The sequence below is a fragment of the Notolepis coatsorum genome (genome assembly GCF_963971535.1).
Source record: "Notolepis coatsorum genome assembly, chromosome: 1".
Lineage (NCBI taxonomy): Eukaryota > Metazoa > Chordata > Actinopteri > Aulopiformes > Paralepididae > Notolepis > Notolepis coatsorum.
The window spans coordinates 56,919,644-56,941,995 of NC_140165.1; the positions used below are offsets into that span (position 1 = coordinate 56,919,644).

Here is a 22,352-nt window from a genome sequence, read left to right on the forward strand (position 1 = left end):
GAGAGTCACACCTGTCAGAGACTATAGGAGAGAGGGCAACAAGAGTCACACCTGTCAGAGACTATAGGAGAGGGCAACAAGAGAGTCACACCTGTCAGAGTCTATAGGAGAGAGGGCAACAAGAGTCACACCTGTCAGGACTGTAGGAGAGGGAATCTAGAGATCCCCAGGGTTTATTTTTTTTTTTTAAACTTTGGCCATTCCCCTGGCTCTTTTATGTGTTTATCACATTTATACTGGTCAAGGATGACCGACAGAAACAGGCTGAAAGGGTTCAGATGGGGGGGAAGACACTCTGGGAAAGGCACGGCTGCAGTCGGGATTCGAACTCGCTAAGCCCCAGATCCGTGACGAGCACGGTTGTCCACGGCGCTGAAATAGCGCTCGCGGTACGTGGTGAGCTACTGGAGCTCCCCCCCCAGGGTTTCTTACAGATTCTATAACTATTCTGTGACAAACAAACGCAATTTCCACGACCTATAATTTTGTCAATGTCGATGTTCAATTGATAGATTATATTGTTGGAAATTGTATTTGAATGTGCCAGGCATTATTTTGACACGCTACAGCAATAACTTGGGAATAACGTAATCAGGAAATGTGAATTATTTGGCTGGCCATGTTCAAACTCCTTTACTCGATGACTAATGCGGTTCACAGCGCAGCCGCTTGTCTCCTCGTATTCGTGGTTAAAAGCGGGAACAGCGCGGTGGCGTAGTGGTTAACACTGTCGCCTCACAGCTAGAAGGTCGTGGTTCGATTCCCACTTGGGGACCAGGTTGCCAGTTACCCAGGTGGGGTATCTCCCGGGCCTTTCTGTGTGGAGTTTGCATGTTCTCCCCCCGTGCTCGCAAGGGTTTCCCCCCCCCTCCCGATAAGATAAACCCAATGGAAAAACAGATCGCTAATGCTGTCGCGTCCCCGGGCGCGGCGCTCACTGCAGCCCTTGTCTGCTCCCGGCTGCCCTTGGGGGGGGGAAGGACGACGGGATGGGAGGTGCAGAGAACATTTAGTCAGCGACTCAGTGCATGTGTGTGTGTTTCTGTGGTAGGCCCATCGCATGTGTGTGTGTGCGTTAATCTTGATTGACAAATAGACTTATACATGACCAGACAAGGTTTGGACAGAGGGGGGTCAGTCTTACCCAGATGAGCCAGGAGTCCACTGTGCCGAACATGGCTCTGTGGGACGCGACCGCCTGGCGGACCTCCTCCACGTTGTCCAGCATCCAGCGGAGCTTCACGGCGCTGAAATAGGTACTGATGGGGAGGCCAGTCTTATGCTGCGCGGCCACGAGAAAAGATACCACAAGAGGGAACCAGTTAAAGGCACAATTGTAACTTTTGTAAAATAATTGTTAAAAACGAGTAATTTTTTTTCCTCTCTGAAATGTATTCTTTGAGCCCTTGGTAGAACTGACCGAATGAGACAACCAAGCATTAGGAAATGTGTTTACACTTGCTGTGAAATGTGTTTACACTTGCTGTAAAGACATTCAGTAAAACAGACCTGTACATTGAGATATGATGAGCCAAGGAAATCCAAAAAGCGTATTGTACTTTACTTGAATACAATACTTTACTTGAATACTTTAATGTATTACTTTACTTTAATACAATACTTTAATAATGTTAAATAATATGATCAATTATTGTATTAGAGGAAAGTTCATGGCGTCACCATAAGCAATAGGTGCCCTCCGTTTGGAGTCATGAATGTTCATTTTATGGCAATTATAAGCAGAAATAAAAGCAAATACTTCATTGAATTATCTCTGAAATATTGGAGAATGTCATGCTGTATTAGACTTCCCATTACCCTGCAGTTCAACACGATCAACAGTGATTGGATTATCTTTTTTGGGGGGGGAATTCCCCAATTGGGTCTGGCCCTAAATGCCAGGCATTAATGTAACCCGGCTGAACCATATCTAGACACAGTTAGAACATGGAACATGTATGTAAATGCAGTGTGTAAAGGGGGGGTCAGTGACAGATATGCCCAGAGTTCCCACACTTAATGAACAATGGCTCTTTCTTTTGACTGCTGTGGCATTGTGAACGTGTTATGAATGCTTCACTGTGAACAAGAAGTTGGAATGTAGTACCCATCTCAAACTCTGCCCTCTTTTCCTGATCATGATTGGAGGATCGAGAAAGGAGGGCAGGGTTTGAGATGGGTCAATCGTGCAGAAATAGCTTATTTCTACTTACAACTCCTGCAATTTACATGTATTTATTTTCTAATGTACATAAATCATAATTTATAATAAAACACAAGACACGTGTGCCCTAATGATAAGGATAAGTGCTCAATGAAGAAACACACCCCCATCACCAAAAGAAAGACGAACATGTCTATAAATAATTATACTATGGATCTACAGACTGTGAATGTGTATTACATGGCCCATAACGGCCACCAAACAACATTGCCAACTTCAACAGACCCAACACCAGGTATTGACAATGTGATGCTACATACCCTACCACATGACCCCTAATCTATCTACATGTTGGGTTGTGGTGGCCTTTAGAGGTCATGTGGTAGGCTATGGGCTGTCTTAAATACTTCGAAGCTTCGAAGCTTCGTTCGATGGGCATGGGATTTGAATATGAAAATAAAATTCGATTATGTAAAAAAATATATATACATATTTTTTTTTTTTTGCAAAATCAACTCTGCCTCTCTTTGTTAATTACAACAAGCAATGCTGTTTGTTATTTAAGATGAGGTCGGACTCGGCACTGACAGATTTGTGTTCATTGTGCTGCTTTTATAAAGCCTCAAATGACGGCTTACAATATTTCATGGAAGCAAAGTGTTTAGTTTGTCTAAGATTTAAAAAGGTTTAAACTTTACAGCACTGACAAAGTTGAACAAAGTGCTGTACAAGTCCCACAACATAAAAAATAATAATAATAATAAAAAAAAAAAAAAAATTATAATATTTTTTAACATTTTTTTTTATTTCGAAGCTTCGAATTAAAATCGAATCTCGGCCCCGAAGCTTCGAATTCCAAAAAAAATCGAAGGTCAGCCCTAGGTAGTATCCTACCACATGACCCCTAATGATGACCACAACCCACCGTGTAGATAGATAGATGCTACATATCCTACCACATGACCCCTAATGACACCACAACCCACCGTGTAGATAGATGGATGCTACATATCCTACCACATGGCCCCTGATGACCACAACTCAACATGTCTTTCTCTTCTTTGCAGTGAAAGCTTGGGGCCAGCTGAGAAACTGATCATCATTGTCTATCAAAGTATTTAGCCTCTTAAGTACAACTTAAGTGGTTTTAATTTAACACAACTTTAACTTTTCTGAATACATAAAAGTATACAATGTATACTTTCAGAAAATATTCAGGTACACCTTTTCTTTATTTTTTTTCTTTTTACTTTGGCAGACATGGGAAAGATTTGGTACTTGAGTGTGTACATCAAGAAACATTTAAACGAAGGAAGGGTTGTCACGTCAGCTTGGTGCCAGTTCTATTGAAGCCTGTGGGAGACGCATGGAGAAGCAAAATATACCAGCTATCTGAGGAAATACACATCAACTAATATATCAAACAAGATTCAAGATTCAAGAGTTTTAATTGTCACGGCATACAGGTATACAATGAAATGCGGCTGGTCTTGCCCGCGACGATGTGCAATACAGTGGTACAACATATAATAGAATCCAATAAAATACAGTGGTACAACATATTAATAGAATCCAATAAAACAGTGCAATAAACAGGTACATGGTGTGCCATCTCGGTATCTGTACATTAGTATTTACAGAGCATATAGGACATGCTAGTTAGCTTTAGTAGTGCAATACACTGTTCCTGATGCTATACTATTTTAAGTGGCCTTTCCTCTGGCCATAAGTGTGCGTGTGTGCGGTATGAGTGTTAAAGTGGCTGCTAGTGTGTGAGCGTGCTCAGCGTGCGTGTCGTGTATGTACTTGTGTGTGGATAGTTCAGTTTCTGTGTCTCTCGATGTTCATTGTTCAAGGCTCTGATGGCCTGGGGGAAGAAGCTTAGCCTAAGCCTCTCCGTCTTAGTCTCTAGAATTCGCAGGCGTCTGCCTGACCTCAGCAGCTGGAACAGGCTGTTATTGGGGTGGTGGGGGTCTTTCAAACGTTAACTAGTTACCAAGGCAATACATTGCTGATGATTCTGACATCTGAGGTAATAACCTGTTTAAACGAGGAGATGGTGATCCCATTCAACTCAATGCCGGCCGAATTTTCCACACTTGTGGCACAGTGACGTGACGACCCTTCCTTCTTTTATAGGTTCCTTGGTCGCTCACCTTAAGGTGATTCTTGTTTCTTCCCGGGCTCTTGCTGATCAGTCGCTCCACTGTTGATTGTGTTCGTAGGTCCAGCCACACTGCACAGAACCACACCGTCATGTTTACATGGTTCCATCAGAGGGCGCTAGTCCCCATTGTTTCTTCTTCACGGCAGGCATGCATGTCTGAGTGGCGTTATTTTTTTCCGTAGCCGCATTTTGCGGAGACGCTCTCTGATTGGCCACTGACGTTTCAGGTGCGCCCAATCGTGTGACGCCTGTTTCTACACTGGTTAAGCTTAGGCACTCTTTCGAAGTTGGTTAAGGTTAGAGTTTGTCTTAGAGCAGGGCGATAGAACACCAGCCCTGATTCCAAACTCTAACCTTAACCAACTTCAAAAGAGTCGCCTAAGCTTAACCAGTGATAAACTAGGCGTTAGGTAGTTTGCAGGCTGTTAGACCCTGGAAATGGGCAAAGACACAGCTTGTCACGCGATTGGGCGCACATGTCAGTGGCCAATCAGAGAGCGTCTCCGCAAAATGCGGCTACGGAAGAAAATAACGCGTCTGCGTGTGTGTGCTGAAGGGTGACTTTGGACTCGGACAATGGCCTACGTCAGACTAGTATGTACTAAGTAGGAGTGTAGGAAAACATTGATATTTTGTGTGCAGAAATTATATCCATACACTGACGCCAAGTATCAATATTTATTTTTAAAATTGTTGTTTTTTTTGCTCGACAATCCCATTTGGCTGCAATAAAAATTATTGGAGGTGAACAAACTGACTGATGTAGATACTGTATATTTCTATTGCAAATGTTGACAAGCTTTTCCATTAGGGACATCATTTACAGTTGAACAAAGGTAATGCATCGCAATATCACAATATCGTGACTATAATATGGTGATAATATCGTGTCACGGAGCCTCTTGTGATTCCCACCCCTGGTACTAAGGGTGTAGGAAATAATTACTGCATCATTATGAATGTGGATAATGAATGATTTACATTAACACTTTCAGTGCCACGAGGTGGCGCCAGAGTTAGCTCTTGAATGCCACCATCTGCGCCAATGTTACGCTTAATATCGCCTAATCTATGTTTTAAATTATGGCTATGTGTCTAATCTGCCCGTCGCTTATCAAAGAATCCTTTTCCAGTCAGTGCTGTCAAGGCAGATTGGTTTTTTATCGCTTCATTTCCGTTTGAGAGCATTTTGAAAAGCACCCGTTTTGAGGTAAAAAACAGTCCATTCTGGACCATTCCATGATAATCGTCTTTTACTGGAATATTCCAGAACGTTGATATTTGTCTGCCTATTTATGAATCGTTTTCAAATAAACACTAGATGATCAATATTATACATGCACGCACGCACATTAGAGCCGCGCACGGATAATCGCCGTGTTCATTTCCTCTTGGATCTTTACAGTGAAACCGATAGAGCCCATTTCACAAAACAGCTTATATCTTCATCAAAATGAGTCTGATTATCCTAACACTGATAACATAGATTCCTTACCTGACATCAGATGGTATCCAACTGGTATATTCCAATTCCTGATCACCATTCGAAAAAATCAATAAGTGTATGGATCCAACGTGAGGGCGGCTACGTGGAGTAGTGGACAAGGCGCTCGCCACAAATGCAGAGACGCTGGGCTCGCCTGTTCGAGCCCAGCGCTCCACATTGCTTTCAGTTTAGCTGGTCGTTCATTGGCCGTATTAGGGGGTGGGAAACTGATGGGTGGGGATCGGGCGTTGTGGACAGCGACTCCTACAGGTCGGTTGGTGCGCCTGCGCAGTAGAATCAGGAAGTGTCGGGGGCAGCGTGAGCCTTCCACGCGTTACTCCTCTCCACTGAGAGATCGAGCTGCGCAGGTGAAAAGATGCGACTGCTGTTACCTCAAGTACCGGAGGGGACTTGTGCTATGTATGACTTAGTCCACATTGCAGCCGGCTTGTGGGAGGCAAGAAACAGCGTTCGTGACAGGGGAGGGTTGAATTGGATGATACGAAATTGGACTGGAAAATGTGGAGTACAGGATTTTTTCCCCCATCCATTTTCATTGAGTCCATTCCAAAATCCCTTATGTCATCTGGGAGACGATAGGGGGCGCTTTTTTCCACATCTGATCGCCGGCGGCGCTCGGGTATACTAGGGTAGGCTCGCGTGATGCAATATGATTTCAGATCGCTAAAAATAAAAAATCAGAGAAATCTCGTGAGTGGCTTTCAACATAACTATTGGAAACCCGAGAAAACTTGTGAATGGCACTGAAAGTGTTAACTGGATGTTCAGAGCACGTTACTCATCTGTGAATGCAATCTGCTTGTGAAATAACAGGGTCATAATATGGAAATCTCTCTATACTTCATGTTAAATTGGTATTAAAAACAAATTCAATTAAATCTGGGTTTATTTATGTCAATAATTTATAAACAATGATGCACACAGGTGCTATAGATAACATTCAGTCACTAGATGTCACACTAGAGCACCAGCATGTGATTTATCCAATCAGGTGCTTTCCACGTGGGTATAAAGGAAGAAGGGAGGGGATAAATGCAGCAGCATGTAAACAACAACATTCATTTTGGACCCGCAAAAATTTATAAATTCATTAATCAATGTATTTTGGGGGAAAATAACACTTTTATTTTGCACCAAAAAACTCAGTGGAAGTATTATTTAAAAAAATATATATATAACTTCACGTAAGAATTGTATCTATAGCACCTTTTAATTATCATAATCATTTTAATTATTATAATAATTGTATTATTATTAGTCCCATTACATGACAAAAAATCTAAACCATGGTTGAAATATAAGATTTCGTATTGCATCATAGATCGCCTAAAAAAGGATGTAAATAAAATAGAACTGTTCATGAGGCCGAGCACATGTTGCACCATCACAACGTTACCAATAGCGTTGTAGAGCGGCTCCCCCGTCACCTTGTCCCAGACCAGCGTCGTCTCTCTCTGGTTGGTCACTCCAATGGCTAGAAACAGTCAAGCAACAACAGGTAAGCACCGTCGCCGGGGCAACGCCTAGAGTTATAGACGAGTGTTTTATCACCATATACATATACAGTGTTGCCCAGAGGATTCTGTGAGACTGTGGTGGGTGAACCTCGGACCCAGTCTAGGGGGGATCCGGGGGCATGCTCCGCCGTAAAAGAAAATTGTAAATTTTAAAGTTAAATGCATCAATCTGGTGCACTTTGAGAGCAAAATAAAGAGGCTAGATCTATGATGAACTTTGTGCCATCAAAGAAATTAAGCAAAAGTGGCTACCTGTGTTGACGTTTATTTCTTTAGAAAATAAAAAGATATATACTGGATTACTATTACGACTACTACCACTGCCAATACTACTGATGCATCCCTATTGGCAAACTTTATATAAAAAAAATAAAAATAAAGTTTTTATTACAAATACTAAAAAAATATATTTTCGGTTCATTATAAAACTGTGGCAGGCCGCCACAGTCTATGTAATTAATGGGAAACACTGCATATATACACTTGTTTCAATGTGCCTGAAAAACTATCAATTGTTTTGCTCTCGAAATCCTACAGATGGGCGCTTTGCCGCTTTGTCACCAGGTCTGTTTCCTCCTGAGCTAGATAGACCTATATGTCACCAGGCCTGTTTCCTCCTGGGCTAGATAGACCTATACTGTATGTCACCAGGTCTGTTTCCTCCTGGGCTAGATAGACCTATATGTCACCAGGTCTGTTTCCTCCTGGGCTAGATAGACCTATATGTCACCAGGTCTGTTTCCTCCTGGGCTAGATAGACCTACAGTATATGTCACCAGGTCTGTTTCCTCCTGGGCTAGATAGACCTATATGTCACCAGGTCTGTTTCCTCCTGGGCTAGATAGACCTACAGTATATGTCACCAGGTCTGTTTCCTCCTGGGCTAGATAGACCTACAGTATATGTCACCAGGTCTGTTTCCTCCTGGGCTAGATAGACCTACAGTATATGTCACCAGGTCTGTTTCCTCCTGGGCTAGATAGACCTATATGTCACCAGGTCTGTTTCCTCCTGGGCTAGATAGACCTATATGTCACACCAGGCCTGTTTCCTCCTGGGCTAGATAGACCTATATGTCACACCAGGCCTGTTTCCTCCTGGGCTAGATAGACCTATAGTATATGTCACCAGGTCTGTTTCCTCCTGGGCTAGATAGACCTATATGTCACACCAGGCCTGTTTCCTCCTGGGCTAGATAGACCTATGTCACCAGGTCTGTTTCCTCCTGGGCTAGATAGACCTATAGTATATGTCACCAGGTCTGTTTCCTCCTGGGCTAGATAGACCTATATGTCACCAGGTCTGTTTCCTCTAGTAGCCGCGGCTCATTTACCAGAGAGACTGAAGGGTGCAGGCTGGTGGTGGAGGGCTTCCAGAGTGAGTGAGTGAGTGAGTGAGTGAGTGAATGAGTGAGTGAGTGAGTGAGTGAGTGAATGAGTGAGTGAGTACCTTTGATGTTAGAGATGTCGATGTTGAGCTGGGTGAGTTTCTCGCAGGTCCGCTCCATGCACTCGTACACTGACTGCAGGATCTCTTTGGGATCCTCCTCCACCCATCTAAAGAGAAACCAGACAGAGTATAGGGAGGTGTGGTGGTTACGTCATCGCCGTTTTTCGTGTTCCACCCTCTGTCCAACGCAATGTCTGTCCTCCTCTGGGGTGAACCTGCCGGTATCTAGAGCTAGTGGTAATGTCTCATCTGGTCCAGCATCCGAAAATAATCCAATTCAAGTAGCAAAGGAGGGGCGGGGGGGTATTGAAGGTAAGTTCAATGGTAAGTAAGAGTTTTCTGAGGTCAGCTTTTTAAGGGAGTTTTCTGAGGTAAGATTTTTAAGGGAGCATGCTAAGGTCTGTTTTTTTAAGGGAACATACCGAGGTAAGCATTTTAAGGGAACATACCGAGGTAAGCATTTTAAGGGAACATACCGAGGTAAGCATTTTAAGGGAACATACCGAGGTAAGCATTTTAAGGGAACATGCAGAGATAAGCGTTTTAAGGGAGCATGCAGAGATAAGACTTTTAGTCAAGTCAAGTCAAGTTTTATTTGTCACGCCATACAAGTATACAATGAAATGCGGGTGGTCTTGCCCGCAACGATGTGCAATACAGTGGTACAACATATAATAGAATCCAATAAAAACAACATTGTGCAATAACAGGTAACAGGTAACATGGTGCGACATCTCGGTATCTGTACATAGTTATTTACAGAGCATATAGGACATGCTAGGTAGGGAGCATGCTGAGGTAAGCGTTTTAAGGGAGCATGCTGAGGTCTGTTTTTTAAGAGAGCATGCTGAGGTAAGACTTTTAAGGGAGCATGCTGAGGTCTGTTTTTTAAGGGAGCATGCTGAGGTAAGACTTTTAAGGGAGCATGCTGAGATCTGTTTTTTAAGGGAGCATGCTGATTAGTCGACTAATCGAAAAACAATTATATATAAAATAAATAAATAAATTAAAAAATAATTATAATTATTTTTTTTTGTACTACCTATCTTTGTGAAAGTGGCTTCTCAGCTCTGGTCCAGCTGAAGACAGAGCAGAGGAACAGATTGGACATTGAGCATGACCTCAGAGTTGCTTTGAGACTCTTGTCAGGACCAGTTATCCCATTAGTTCCCCCAAACTTACTGTCGTCTGTTATGTTAAGCTAAGAAGTCTTCAGCTGGCTGGACCAGAGCTGAGAAGCCACTTTCACAAAGATAGGTAGTGCAAAAAAAATATATATATATATTTTTTTTTAATGACTAATCGACGCAACAATTCCTCGTCGACGAATTTTTTATAATCGACGTTGTCGATTATGTCGACTAATCGTTGCAGCCCTAATGCAGCATGCTGAGGTACGATTTTTAAGGGAGCATGCTGAGGTACGATTTTTAACTTACCCTTCTTTGGGGAAACTCTGCTGGATCTCCACCTGGTGATGGCTGAGGAGTTCTGCCGTTTTTGAGTTAAACACCTTCAACAAAAGAAGAGCACAGGACAGGAAATGTACAACAGCCTTATAATAGTATTAATGCCGAAAACTAGATATACCTTGTATGATTGATAGATTATTTAATGTTCATGTCACACACAAAGAGCCCAACCCACAAAGGCACCAAAAATACTGTTGCAGTGTTCCATTATTCCATTCCATTATCTAAATACAGATTACAGCTTGGTTAAACAAAGTATTGCATCTTCTCTTCCAAGCTTGGCAAATAAAATCGGCTACAAAACAGGTTCCCTTCCTGAAGCACAACTCAAGTCGTTCATATTCATCCCGCTCAAGAAAATCTACATAAATGGAGGACATTTTACTAAAAAGTACTTCCCTGATGTCCTCGTAGACATTCTCAATTTCTCCTGCAGTAGCTCACACACCAAACAAAGTCTGTCCTCTGGGGTGGCAGTAAACCTGCTGGTGTCTAGAGCTAGTGGTGATGTCTGTCCTCCTCTGGGGTGAACCTGCCGGTGTCTAGAGCTAGTTTGATTGAATTGATTGAAAACTTTATTAACAGATTGCAGAATGGGTACAATACAGTACAGCTCAATACACACAATTGTTAAGGGGATGCAGACCAGAGAAAGACTTTCGTCTTGTTTACATCAGGGTCCCCCATTTTCAATTCATCAGGACATATATGACATACATGACATACAGATAGTCAGTACTGCTACATCTATACATTTATGACATACCAGATTTGCAAATACAGTACTGTTTGTGATACAGAAGGAGTCAAGAAAAGGGAGTATATACATTTGACGTAGAAACTGTACATTGGAGGAGGTTGGGTGGGGGGGGTTGGGTACATTGGGATATTGACAACCATACTGGGTAATTTACATTGGAGGTGGTTGGGGGGGGGGGGGGGGCACACTGTATAAACAAGTAAAACTGTACATTGAGGGGGGGGGGGGGAGGAGACACTGTACAAACAAACAAAATTGTACATTGAACTATTGACAAAACCATACTAGGTAAATGACTGTACATTGGAGGGGGTTGGGTTAGGATATTTACAGGGGCCAGTGTTTAATTGCAGTCTCCCGTAGGTGTCCCTTGAGAGAGGTTTTGAAAGTGGGTAGTGATCCACATTCCTTTACAGCTTTGGGTAGGGCGTTCCACATTGATGTGGCATAATTGCGAAACGTGTTTAGGCCTAACAAAATTAATAGTTGGTTTCAGGTTGGTTGTCAGTTTGGCCATGGGTAGGTAGGGAATTTATTTTATTTTATTTTTTTATTTTATTCTTTCCCATGGCGACTATGGATAGGGAATTTCTTTATTTAATTAAAATGTTCACAACAACATGGATGCATGTACTCTGCCAGCATGTTTAATATCCATAATACTAAATGTTTGACTAAGATTTCTATGAAACTTTATTCTTAAAAAAAAAAAAAAAAAAAAAATCGTATTTTTTTTTATTATAATTTTTTTTTTAAACTCATAAAATATATTGGGTCGCACCTAAATCGGCAGGGTCGGTCGGCAACCTGAAACCAACTATTATTTTTGTTAGGCCTTAGTCCCTTATTTGAGCCGAATCTGGGTTTAACATGATTTGTGGAGCTCCCTCTGGTGTTGTGATCGTGGTATTCACTGACCTTTGGGAAGTATTTTGACATGTACATGGGTACCTTGGTCGTGTAGTGTATCTTGTAGACCAGGCCCATTGCAAGTTGTTGTACTCTGTCGTCTACTCTAAGCCATCCTAGGTTGTCAAAGTGGGCAGGGGTGAGGTGGGTTCTAGGAGTAAGGTCAAGCAGTAGTCTGACCAGTTTGTTTTGAGATGTTTGTAATTTTGTTTTTAGCGCCTTTGAGGTGCTTTGGTACCATGAGGTGCAAGCATAGTCGTAGTACCCCTGAATGAGTGCTCCTGCCAGAGTCTTCAGGGTGTTCTTGTTTACCAGAGAGGAGATCCGGTACAAGAATCAAGTTCGTTGGTTGACTTTTTTTATTACATTGGATGCCATTTTGTCACAGGAGAGATTAGCCTCTAGGATGGAACCCAGGTAGGTAATTTCATCTTTCCTTGTGACAATATTGTGGTGATGTCTGTCCTCCTCTGGGGTGAACCTGCCGGTGTCTAGAGCTAGTGGTGATGTCTGTCCTCCTCTGGGGTGAACCTGCCGGTGTCTAGGGCTAGTGGTGATGTCTGTCCTCCTCTGGGGTGGCAGTAAACCTGCTGGTGTCTAGGGCTAGTGGTGATGTCTGTCCTCCTCTGGGGTGGCAGTAAACCTGCTGGTCTCTAGAGTTAGTGGTGATGTCGGTCCTCCTCTAGGTGGCAGTAAACCTGCTGGTGTCTAGGGCTAGTGGTAATGTCTGTCCTCCTCTGGGGTGGCAGTAAACCTGCTGGTGTCTAGGGCTAGTGGTGATGTCTGTCCTCCACTGGGGTGGCAGTAAACCTGCTGGTGTCTAGGGCTAGTGGTAATGTCTGTCCTCCTCTGGGGTGGCAGTAAACCTGCTGGTCTCTAGGGCTAGTGGTGATGTCTGTCCTCCTCTAGGGTGGCAGGCAGTAAACCTGCTGGTGTCTAGGGCTAGTGGTAATGTCTGTCCTCCTCTGGGGTGGCAGTAAACCTGCTGGTCTCTAGCGTTTTTCAACTTTTTCTTAAAAGTAAATTTTTTTGTGAACAAATGTTTTTAATTTTTTTTGACATGACATACAAACATTTACAGTAGAAATCCACTATAAAACACATAAATGCTCTTACTCATTCCCCCCCCCCACCGGACCCCCCTTGAATACATCCATTATTCCGTTTGATACCAAGGATTAATAGTTCATATAATGCTTTATCCTCTCCACCACTTCTGACCAGATTGCTATGCTGGCTTCATTAACACCTAGAATTAGTGCGGTAGATATATCTAGGTAAATCACATCAAGATAGGTAAGAATCCATACCCTCCGGCACATTTTATCAGGTTATGGTCTCTTATCATCTCTCCACATCGGACGTGGTTGTCATAAGATGGACTGATATCCGCTCCGTTCTTCTTGCAGAGCAAAATTAGCGGCTTAAACTTATTGAAAGGAAGTTCACATTCTGTTTCGATTCGATTGTTCGCTAGGAATTATGGGATTTGGTGTTGGATGTATGGACTCTACCAGACGGGGACATGGTATTTAATCGCACGATAGACTACAACTACCAAGTAGAATAGCGTAACCCAGATTCACTTCACACGCAAATCTTTTTTTCCCTACACAGGCTATGGCAGTAAATTCATTCATTGCCGATTCTTTCATAGCATCGCGGCATTATGTCGCACTGTACAGCCCTGGTTGTAGGCTAATGTTTTACTATTTTTTACAATTAATTTAGGAGTGAAATGCGAATGAAGGGTTGAAATCACTACTCGCAAGGTTGCCCCCAAATATTATTTACCACTCGCACGGGCCAAATTAAGGGGCAATTTGCGATAATCTCGTCGCAGTGTACAGCCCTGCTGTACAAGAAAAAAAAGTGACGATTTGACTTGATTCAACAGTAAAGCAGTCGGGGGAATGGCGAGCCGAAAACGGTTGCAAGTGTTGTTACACTTTACAAAGCTAGATGCAGACAACGCTTGCTGCAATATTATATATTATTAATACATGAACAATGGTTGTCTCTCAGCGACCTGTGGCAGTGCAGAGCCAAGTTATAATGAATATTTTTTGGCACCGTTGGATCTCGCGTGAATCGATACTCTGTAGTACCGACGTGTTTCGGTAGGTACCTTTTTAAAAGTACCGAATTCGGTACCCATCCCTAGTATATATATATACATTCATACCAATTATTTGCCTGTTCTATTCTCCATCCATCTATCAGCCATTGCGACACTATATTATCATCACAGACATCCTGTTGGGGGATCGATCCCCTTTGAACGGCCCATCTGAGGTGTCTCTCCTCCACGCTGCCTGTGGTGCTTTTCCCCCTATTGCTAGGTTTTTAGTGAGTCGTTCCTCCTCTTCATTGGGGAAAGTCTGGGAGTGTGGCATATTTGGATTTTATGGTTTTTGTTTTTGATCTTTTGTGATGTTTCTTCTTGACTTGTAGAAGACTTGTACAGCCCATGGGGGCTGTGATCTCGGGCTATACAAATACATTTCACAGTCGAGAATGCAGCTGTGACCGCGTCGCCGACCGCCAAGAACCTTGGTGTTGTCCTCGACGACCAGTTGAACTTCTCTGCTCACATCGCAGCGACAACCAGAACCTGCAGATTCCTCCTGAGCAACGTCAGAAGGATCCGCCCCTTCCTGACAAAAGAAGCCACCCAACTCCTCGTCCAATCAACAGTCATCTCCCGCCTCGACTACTGCAACGCACTGCTAGCTGGCCTCCCGGCCACTGCCACCAAGCCTCTTCAACTCATTCAAAACGCAGCGGCCCGCCTGATCTCAAACCTACCGAAGTCGGCCCATGTCACCCCACTTCTTAGGGACCTGCACTGGCTCCCCATTGCTGCACGTATCCGCTTCAAGGCCCTCGACCTAGCATACCGTGCGGCAAAGGGAACCGCTCCCGCCTACCTCCGGTCAATGGTCTCTAACTACACACCCTCAAGAACCCTACGCTCTGCATCTTCTGGCCGCCTCAGACCTACTCCTATCCAAGCTCCCGGAGGGTCATCAAAGTGAAGCCGCCTATTCTCGGTCCTTGCCCCACAATGGTGGAATGAACTACCCATCCCAGTTAGGACAGCCGAATCCCGTCCAATCTTTCGCAGTCGACTAAAGACTCACTTCTTCAACCATTATCTAAAATTAAAAAAAAAAAAAAAAATCGAACCCTAACTAACCTTACTGTCATGCACTTGTCCTAATAAACTAACCTACACTGTAACACGCAACACTTTGATGAACATTGTTACTCAGCTGATAGAGTTGTGCCCTTCCTGATGACTTGTCGTACAGAACTTGTAAGTCGCTTTGGATAAAAGCGTCAGCTAAATGACTAAATGTAAATGTAAATGTAGAGTTAGTGGTGATGTCTGTCCTCCTCTGGGGTGGCAGTAAACCTGCTGGTGTCTAGAGTTAGTGGTGATGTCTGTCCTCCTCTGGGGTGGCAGTAAACCTGCTGGTCTCTAGAGTTAGTGGTGATGTCTGTCCTCCTCTAGGTGGCAGTAAACCTGCTGGTCTCTAGAGTTAGTGGTAATGTCTGTCCTCCTCTGGGGTGGCAGTAAACCTGCTGGTCTCTAGAGCTAGTGGTAATGTCTGTCCTCTAGGTGGCAGTAAACCTGCTGGTGTCTAGGGCTAGTGGTGATGTTCCTGAACGTGTCAGTGCACATAGCCATCTTTTGTTTAAATGATACCTATAGCCTTCATTTCTGCACTATAACTATTCTTCATGAGACAGTAAGTAATAGAAAAGTAATAGTACATAGCTAATAGTATATATTAGCTATATATGTGGTGCAACTGCTCCCAACCAATATTTCCTGACACACAGGTTTAATGGGGAATGTCACCCATTTGGGGAATTCACACGTCGTTTCTGTGCTGCAGGACAATTCGCTTTTGAGAGACTCAAAAGGTCTCTCTCTGTAGGGATCCTTTACACACTGCAATGCACAACAATCTGACCCCGTCTGTGGCAAAAACAAGCTATTTTAGTGGACGTACAGTACTTTGACGTGTGAATCCTTAAGACGCAAATGAGGTTTAGGGTGCTTTAACCTCTGCCTCGTTTAGGCCGGTTGAATGTAACCCTCGAGCATTTATCCCCCTGGGTGCGGTTGGCGTGAACACAGTAATGGAACTCGGGTCTGCAACAAACGATCACACCCTGGTCCACCAGTTTGAGACGCTCTGCTTCCTAACCAGAGCAACTGAGCGGTTTGTGGGGGCTGAGAAGGCAATACGATCAAACACAGGGAAAGACACAAAAAAATCGCACATTTAATGAAGCTGATTTGGGATGGCAAACACAGCAGCACCAATCACATGAAGCAGGGGTTTATTGTAAACACACCTGGGTCATCAGCATGGTGAGGGGCTTACTGTAAACACACCTGACTCATCAACGGAAGTTGTGATGTGATTGGTGCTGCCGTGTTTGCCATCCGAAATCAGCTTCATTAAATGTGCGTTTTTTTGTGTCTTTCCCTGCGTTTGAACGCTGTCGCTTTCACAGAATGTGGTCCTCATTAACTTAATCTCGTGGAAAAGTAGAGAGATATTCTACTAAATATACGTTTTCTGTCAGAACTTTCAAATTAATTTGATACTATATGACACGAGCTGACCCCAAGTCACAGCAATTAATTATTGGGTGAGTAAAAACAGAGTGGGACGAATCCCCGCAATAAATTAGATGGAGCGTTCTATGAATGAATGAAAACTGTATTTAACAGATTGCAGAATGGGTACAATACAGTACGGCTCAATACACACAATTGTTAAGGGGATGCAGACCAGATAAAGACGTTTGTCTTGTTTACATCAGGGTCCCCCATTTTCAATTCATAGTGATGTACATGCATAGGCGGCGGGTATGTAAGGCACAGGCAGGCTATGCCTTCCCAGACCAGTCGACGAATTTTTTTTTCCTACCTTTATTTTACCAGGTAGTCACTTGAGATCAAAGATCTCTTTTTCGAGGCAGTCTAGGCTACGATATTGTGTGTGTGTGTGTGTGGGGGGGCTGGGGTCGGCCGACCGAGGTGTCAATGGGTAGGTGTGGTGACTGTTAACATTCCAGACGGCCTGGCCATGTGGCAATAAAAGAATACCCTGAAGACTCTGGCAGGAGCACTCATTCAAGGGTACTACGACTATGCTTGCACCTCATGGTACCAAAAAACCTCAAAGGCACTAAAAACCAAATTACAAACATCTCAAAACAAACTAGTCAGACTACTGCTTGACCTTACTCCTAGAACCCACCTCACCCCTGCCCACTTTGACAACCTAGGATGGCTTAGAGTAGACAACAGAGTACAGCAACTTACAATGGGCCTGGTCTACAAGATACACTACACGACCAAGGTACCCAATACCCATGTACATGTCAAAATACTTCCCAAAGGTCAGTGAATACCACGATCACAACACCAGAGGGAGCTCCACAAATCATGTTAAACCCAGATTCGGCTCAAACAAGGGACTAAACACGTTTCGCAATTATGCCACATCAATGTGGAACGCCCTACCCACAGCCGTAAAGGAATGTGAATCACTACCCACTTTCAAAAACAATCTCAAAGAACACCTATACGGGAGACTGCAATTCGAAACTGGCCCCTACAAATGTCCTAACCCAGTTGTACAGTAAATGACCAAGTATGACTTTGTCAGTATTCCAATGTACAGTGTACAGTGTACAGTTGAGCTGTACTGTACCCATTCTGCAATCTGTTAATAAACTTTTCAATCAATCAATCGGCTTATAGCCGCCCCCACCCACCCCCACTTCAAAACATGGTTAAGAAATAACTTGTGAACATAGCCCTGCAGAACTCTAACACCATTATGCTTGCCTGTACCTAATATGTAGAATTATTTTTTGTTTGTACATTGTCTGTACATGTCTGATGTAAATATTTAGCATTTATATATAAATAATATATGTGGGCAGCGGCAGCCCCAGTATTATTATATAGGCAGCCTAGGCTACGATATTGTGTGTGTGTATGTGTGTGGGGGGGGGGGGGCTGGGGTCGGCCGACGGAGGTGTCAATGGGTAGGGTTGGTGACCATTAACATTCCAGACTGCAGGCAGTACCAATCACGCCGCACACACCCGTTTGTATAAACATCTGCATTCGAATGCACCCGCCAGTTATTTGCAGATAACACCAGCGACAGCCGCACAAATGCAAAATGGATATACGTAATTTTTTCAAGGCAAAGGAGCAGGATAACAGTAATTCAGAAGCTCTAGAAGATCGCATCCGTGAAGCCACAGCGAGCCCTGCCCCTGGGCATAACAACACTGTGACCTGATCACCTGAGGCTTCAGGTAATCCACCCCACACTGATTTGGGAGAAAAAAACACTGGCCCCTCTCAGCCAGTCCTGCCAGAATATCCTAAAACATATTTTGGGAAACAGAAACGTTCCTTTTCATCGAACTTCTTTAAAAAGTACAAGTTCCTTATCTTATTATTGTATTTTGCACAATCGATGAGGCATGACCACCTGCATTTCACATTGCCCATTTGCCCTGGTATGTGTGACAAATAAACCTCTTGATTAAATGTCCTTGAATTTTAAACAAACCTTGTTGTGTTGTTAATATCCTTTCTAATACTATTGCAATTGTATAGTTAGTTCATATTTCATGATCAGTGAACCGTTAATCATATTGGATGCCTTCATTTGAACAATTAATTTGCACTATATGAAATGAGTGGGGCTCGCTGTAGTAGCCTAGTAGAGTGTGTGTGTGTGTGTGTATATGAAATCAGAACCTGGACAGCACCGTTTGCGTGCAAGCAAAAAAGAAAAGGGGAACATTTTGGAAAAGTGAAGCCCAGGGGTCACTAGCTAGGTTAGTTAACGTCAACGTACAGTGCGATCGTGCGTTTTGATTGATTGATTGAAAACTTTATTTAACAGATTGCAGAATACAGTACAGCTCAATACATACACGAAACTGGCCCCTACAAATGTCCTCCTAACCTAGTTGTACAGTAAATGACCAAGTAAGGCTTTTTCAGTATTCCAATGTACAGTGTAAAATGTGTGTGTGTCCCCTACCCAACCCCCCCCCCCCCACCTCCAATGTACAGCCCTCACCCACCCACCCAACCCCACCCCACCCACCCACCCAACCTCCTCCAATGTACAGTTTCTATGCCAAATGTATATACACTCTTTTTCTGGACACTTTTGTATCACAAACGGTACTGTATTTGCAAATCTGATATGTCATAAATGTATAGATGTAGCAGTACTGTCTATCTGTATGTCATGTAACAGTCACATCTAGAGACCTCAAAACCTACTCTAGCGAGGCCTTCAACCTTGAACTGGAGAGTCTGGACTGGTCAGAGGAACTCAATGGTACACTGGTTGAAGAAACATGGCTTGGTTTCAAAACCAAATTCTCAACAATACTAAACGACATGGCCCCCCTAAGAACCACCAGGGTAAAAAATTGCGCTGAGCCGTGGATGCACTCCGAAATACTGGCCGCTATGAAAACCAGAGACAAAAAATGCTCTGAGTTTCGTAAAAGTCAGTCAAAGCTTACTAAAAGCACGAGCAGTGAACTCCAAGCCCACGTGACTGAACTCAAACTAGAAAGAAACAGACTAAGAAACGACGTAAACTCCATGATCAAAACTGCAAAAAAGAATTTCATCAATGACAAAACTGAGGAAAACAAAAACAAACCACGTGAACTTTGGAAATTACTCAATAATCAACTAGGATGCAGTAAAAAACTTAAAACCAGATTCTCAAACATAAACATAAAAACGGACAACACGCTCATCACAGACAAGCTGGATGTAGCCAATTACTTAAACATTTTCTTCACAAACATAGCCACAACACTGGTAAACAAACTACCCTCCCACTCAGGGCTTTATGGGGTAGAACACATAGTAGCTTACTACAAAAACCTAGGGGTCCGCAAGGACGACTTCAAGCTGGAAATGGTAACAACAGATGAGGTACTCAATAAACTGAGCGCCCTCCAACCTAACAAGGCCACTGGCCATGACAACATCCCCTCCAAATTCCTCAGAGACTCAGCAGCCGCCATCACCCCAATCATCACACACATAATAAACCTCTCCATAAAACAGGGACACGTCCCCAAGGACTTCAAAATTGCGAGGGTGACCCCTCTGCACAAAAAGGGCAGCAAATTAGACCCAGGCAACTACCGCCCTGTTTCTATTCTCACCTCCATCTCGAAAGTCATGGAAAAAATAGTCTACGAACAGGTCGAAAAGTACCTAGCGGAAAAAAATCGAATCTACGAATTCCAATCTGGCTTCAGAACATCCCACTCCACTGACACATGCCTTCTCTATTTGAATGACCACATCAAACAAGAGGTGGACGCAGGCAAATACTGCGGCATGGTCATGCTGGACCTACAAAAGGCCTTTGACACGGTCAATCACTCCATTCTGATTGACAAGCTAAAAGCAATTGGTTTTGATAGTCTATCAGTGAGCTGGATGCAATCCTACCTTGAGGGGAGGGAACAGATGGTGGAGGTAAACGGTACCCTATCCCCCCCCCTCACAGTGAGCTGTGGTGTTCCACAAGGAAGCATACTAGGACCGCTACTGTTCCTAATTTATGCAAATGACATGTCGTCAGCTTGTGACTGCAACTTGTTCCTGTTTGCAGACGACTCAGCCCTGCTGGTCTCTGACAAGAACAAGTTACAGGTTGAAAAAACCCTCAGCTCGGAACTAGGCAGAATCTGCATATGGCTCGCTGATAACAAACTATCATTACACATGGGCAAAACAGAGTCCATTCTCTTCGGTTCAAATAACAAACTCAGCAAGACCGACGGCTTCTCAGTTACAGTGGGTGACAATATTGTCACAAGGAAAGATGAAATTACCTACCTGGGTTCCATCCTAGAGGCTAATCTCTCCTGTGACAAAATGGCATCCAATGTAATAAAAAAAGTCAACCAACAAACTCGATTCTTGTACCGGATCTCCTCTCTGGTAAACAAGAATACCCTGAAGACTCTGGCAGGAGCACTCATTCAGGGGTACTACGACTATGCTTGCACCTCATGGTACCAAAGCACCTCAAAGGCGCTAAAAACAAAATTACAAACATCTCAAAACAAACTGGTCAGACTACTGCTTGACCTTACTCCTAGAACCCACCTCACCCCTGCCCACTTTGACAACCTAGGATGGCTTAGAGTAGACGACAGAGTACAGCAACTTGCAATGGGCCTGGTCTACAAGATACACTACACGACCAAGGTACCCATGTACATGTCAAAATACTTCCCAAAGGTCAGTGAATACCACGATCACAACACCAGAGGGAGCTCCACAAATCATGTTAAACCCAGATTCGGCTCAAATAAGGGACTAAACACGTTTCGCAATTATGCCACATCAATGTGGAACGCCCTACCCAAAGCTGTAAAGGAATGTGGATCACTACCCACTTTCAAAACCTCTCTCAAGGGACACCTACGGGAGACTGCAATTCAACACTGGCCCCTGTAAATATCCTAACCCAACCCCCTCCAATGTACAGTCATTTACATAGTATGGTTTTGTCAATAGTCCAATGTACAATTTTGTTTGTTTGTACAGTGTCTCCCCCCCCCCCCCCCCCTCAATGTACAGTTTTGCTTGTTTATACAGTGTGCCCCCCCCCCCCCCCCCAACCACCTCCAATGTAAATTACCCAGTATGGTTGTCAATATCCCAATGTACCCAACCCCCCCCCCACCCAACCTCCTCCAATCAAATGTACAGTTTCTACGTCAAATGTATATACTCCCTTTTCTTGACTCCTTCTGTATCACAAACAGTACTGTATTTGCAAATCTGGTATGTCAGAAATGTATAGATGTAGCAGTACTGACTATCTGTATGTCATGTATGTCATATATGTCCTGATGAATTGAAAATGGGGGACCCTGATGTAAACAAGACGAAAGTCTTTCTCTGGTCTGCATCCCCTTAACAATTGTGTGTATTGAGCTGTACTGTATTGTACCCATTCTGCAATCTGTTAATAAAGTTTTCAATCAATTCAATCAATGTATGTCATATATATTATGATGAATTGAAAATGGGGGACCCTGATGTAAACAAGACGAAAGTCTCTCTGGTCTGCATCCCCTTAACAATTGTATGTACTGAGCTGTACTGTACTGTACCCATTCTGCAATCTGTTAATAAACTTTTCAATCAATCAATCAAATACAATTGTTAAGGGGATGCAGACCAGATAAAGACTTTCGTCTTGTTTACATCAGGGTCCCCCATTTTCAATTCATCATAACATATAATGACATACAGATAGACAGTACTACATCTAGACATTTATGATATACCAG

At 43.4% G+C, this 22,352-nt stretch overlaps 1 protein-coding gene across 3 annotated transcripts in view; it reads right to left on the minus strand.

Moving 5' to 3' along the window:
- Positions 1–22,352, minus strand: part of LOC311240119 (glycerol kinase) — a 59,246-nt gene that overhangs the window by 36,463 nt on the left and 431 nt on the right. For 2 of the 3 annotated variants that reach the window (XM_084328650.1, XM_084328649.1), the window contains exons 2-6: positions 10,244–10,317; positions 8,805–8,911; positions 7,235–7,312; positions 4,321–4,400; positions 1,145–1,282 (exon numbers count right to left, since the gene is read on the minus strand). In XM_084328650.1, the coding sequence (XP_084184776.1) occupies positions 1,145–1,282; positions 4,321–4,400; positions 7,235–7,312; positions 8,805–8,911; positions 10,244–10,317 (477 nt within the window). The remainder of the gene's footprint in view (positions 1–1,144; positions 1,283–4,320; positions 4,401–7,234; positions 7,313–8,804; positions 8,912–10,243; positions 10,318–22,352) is intronic. The other variant, XM_084328651.1, reaches the window with a different exon arrangement.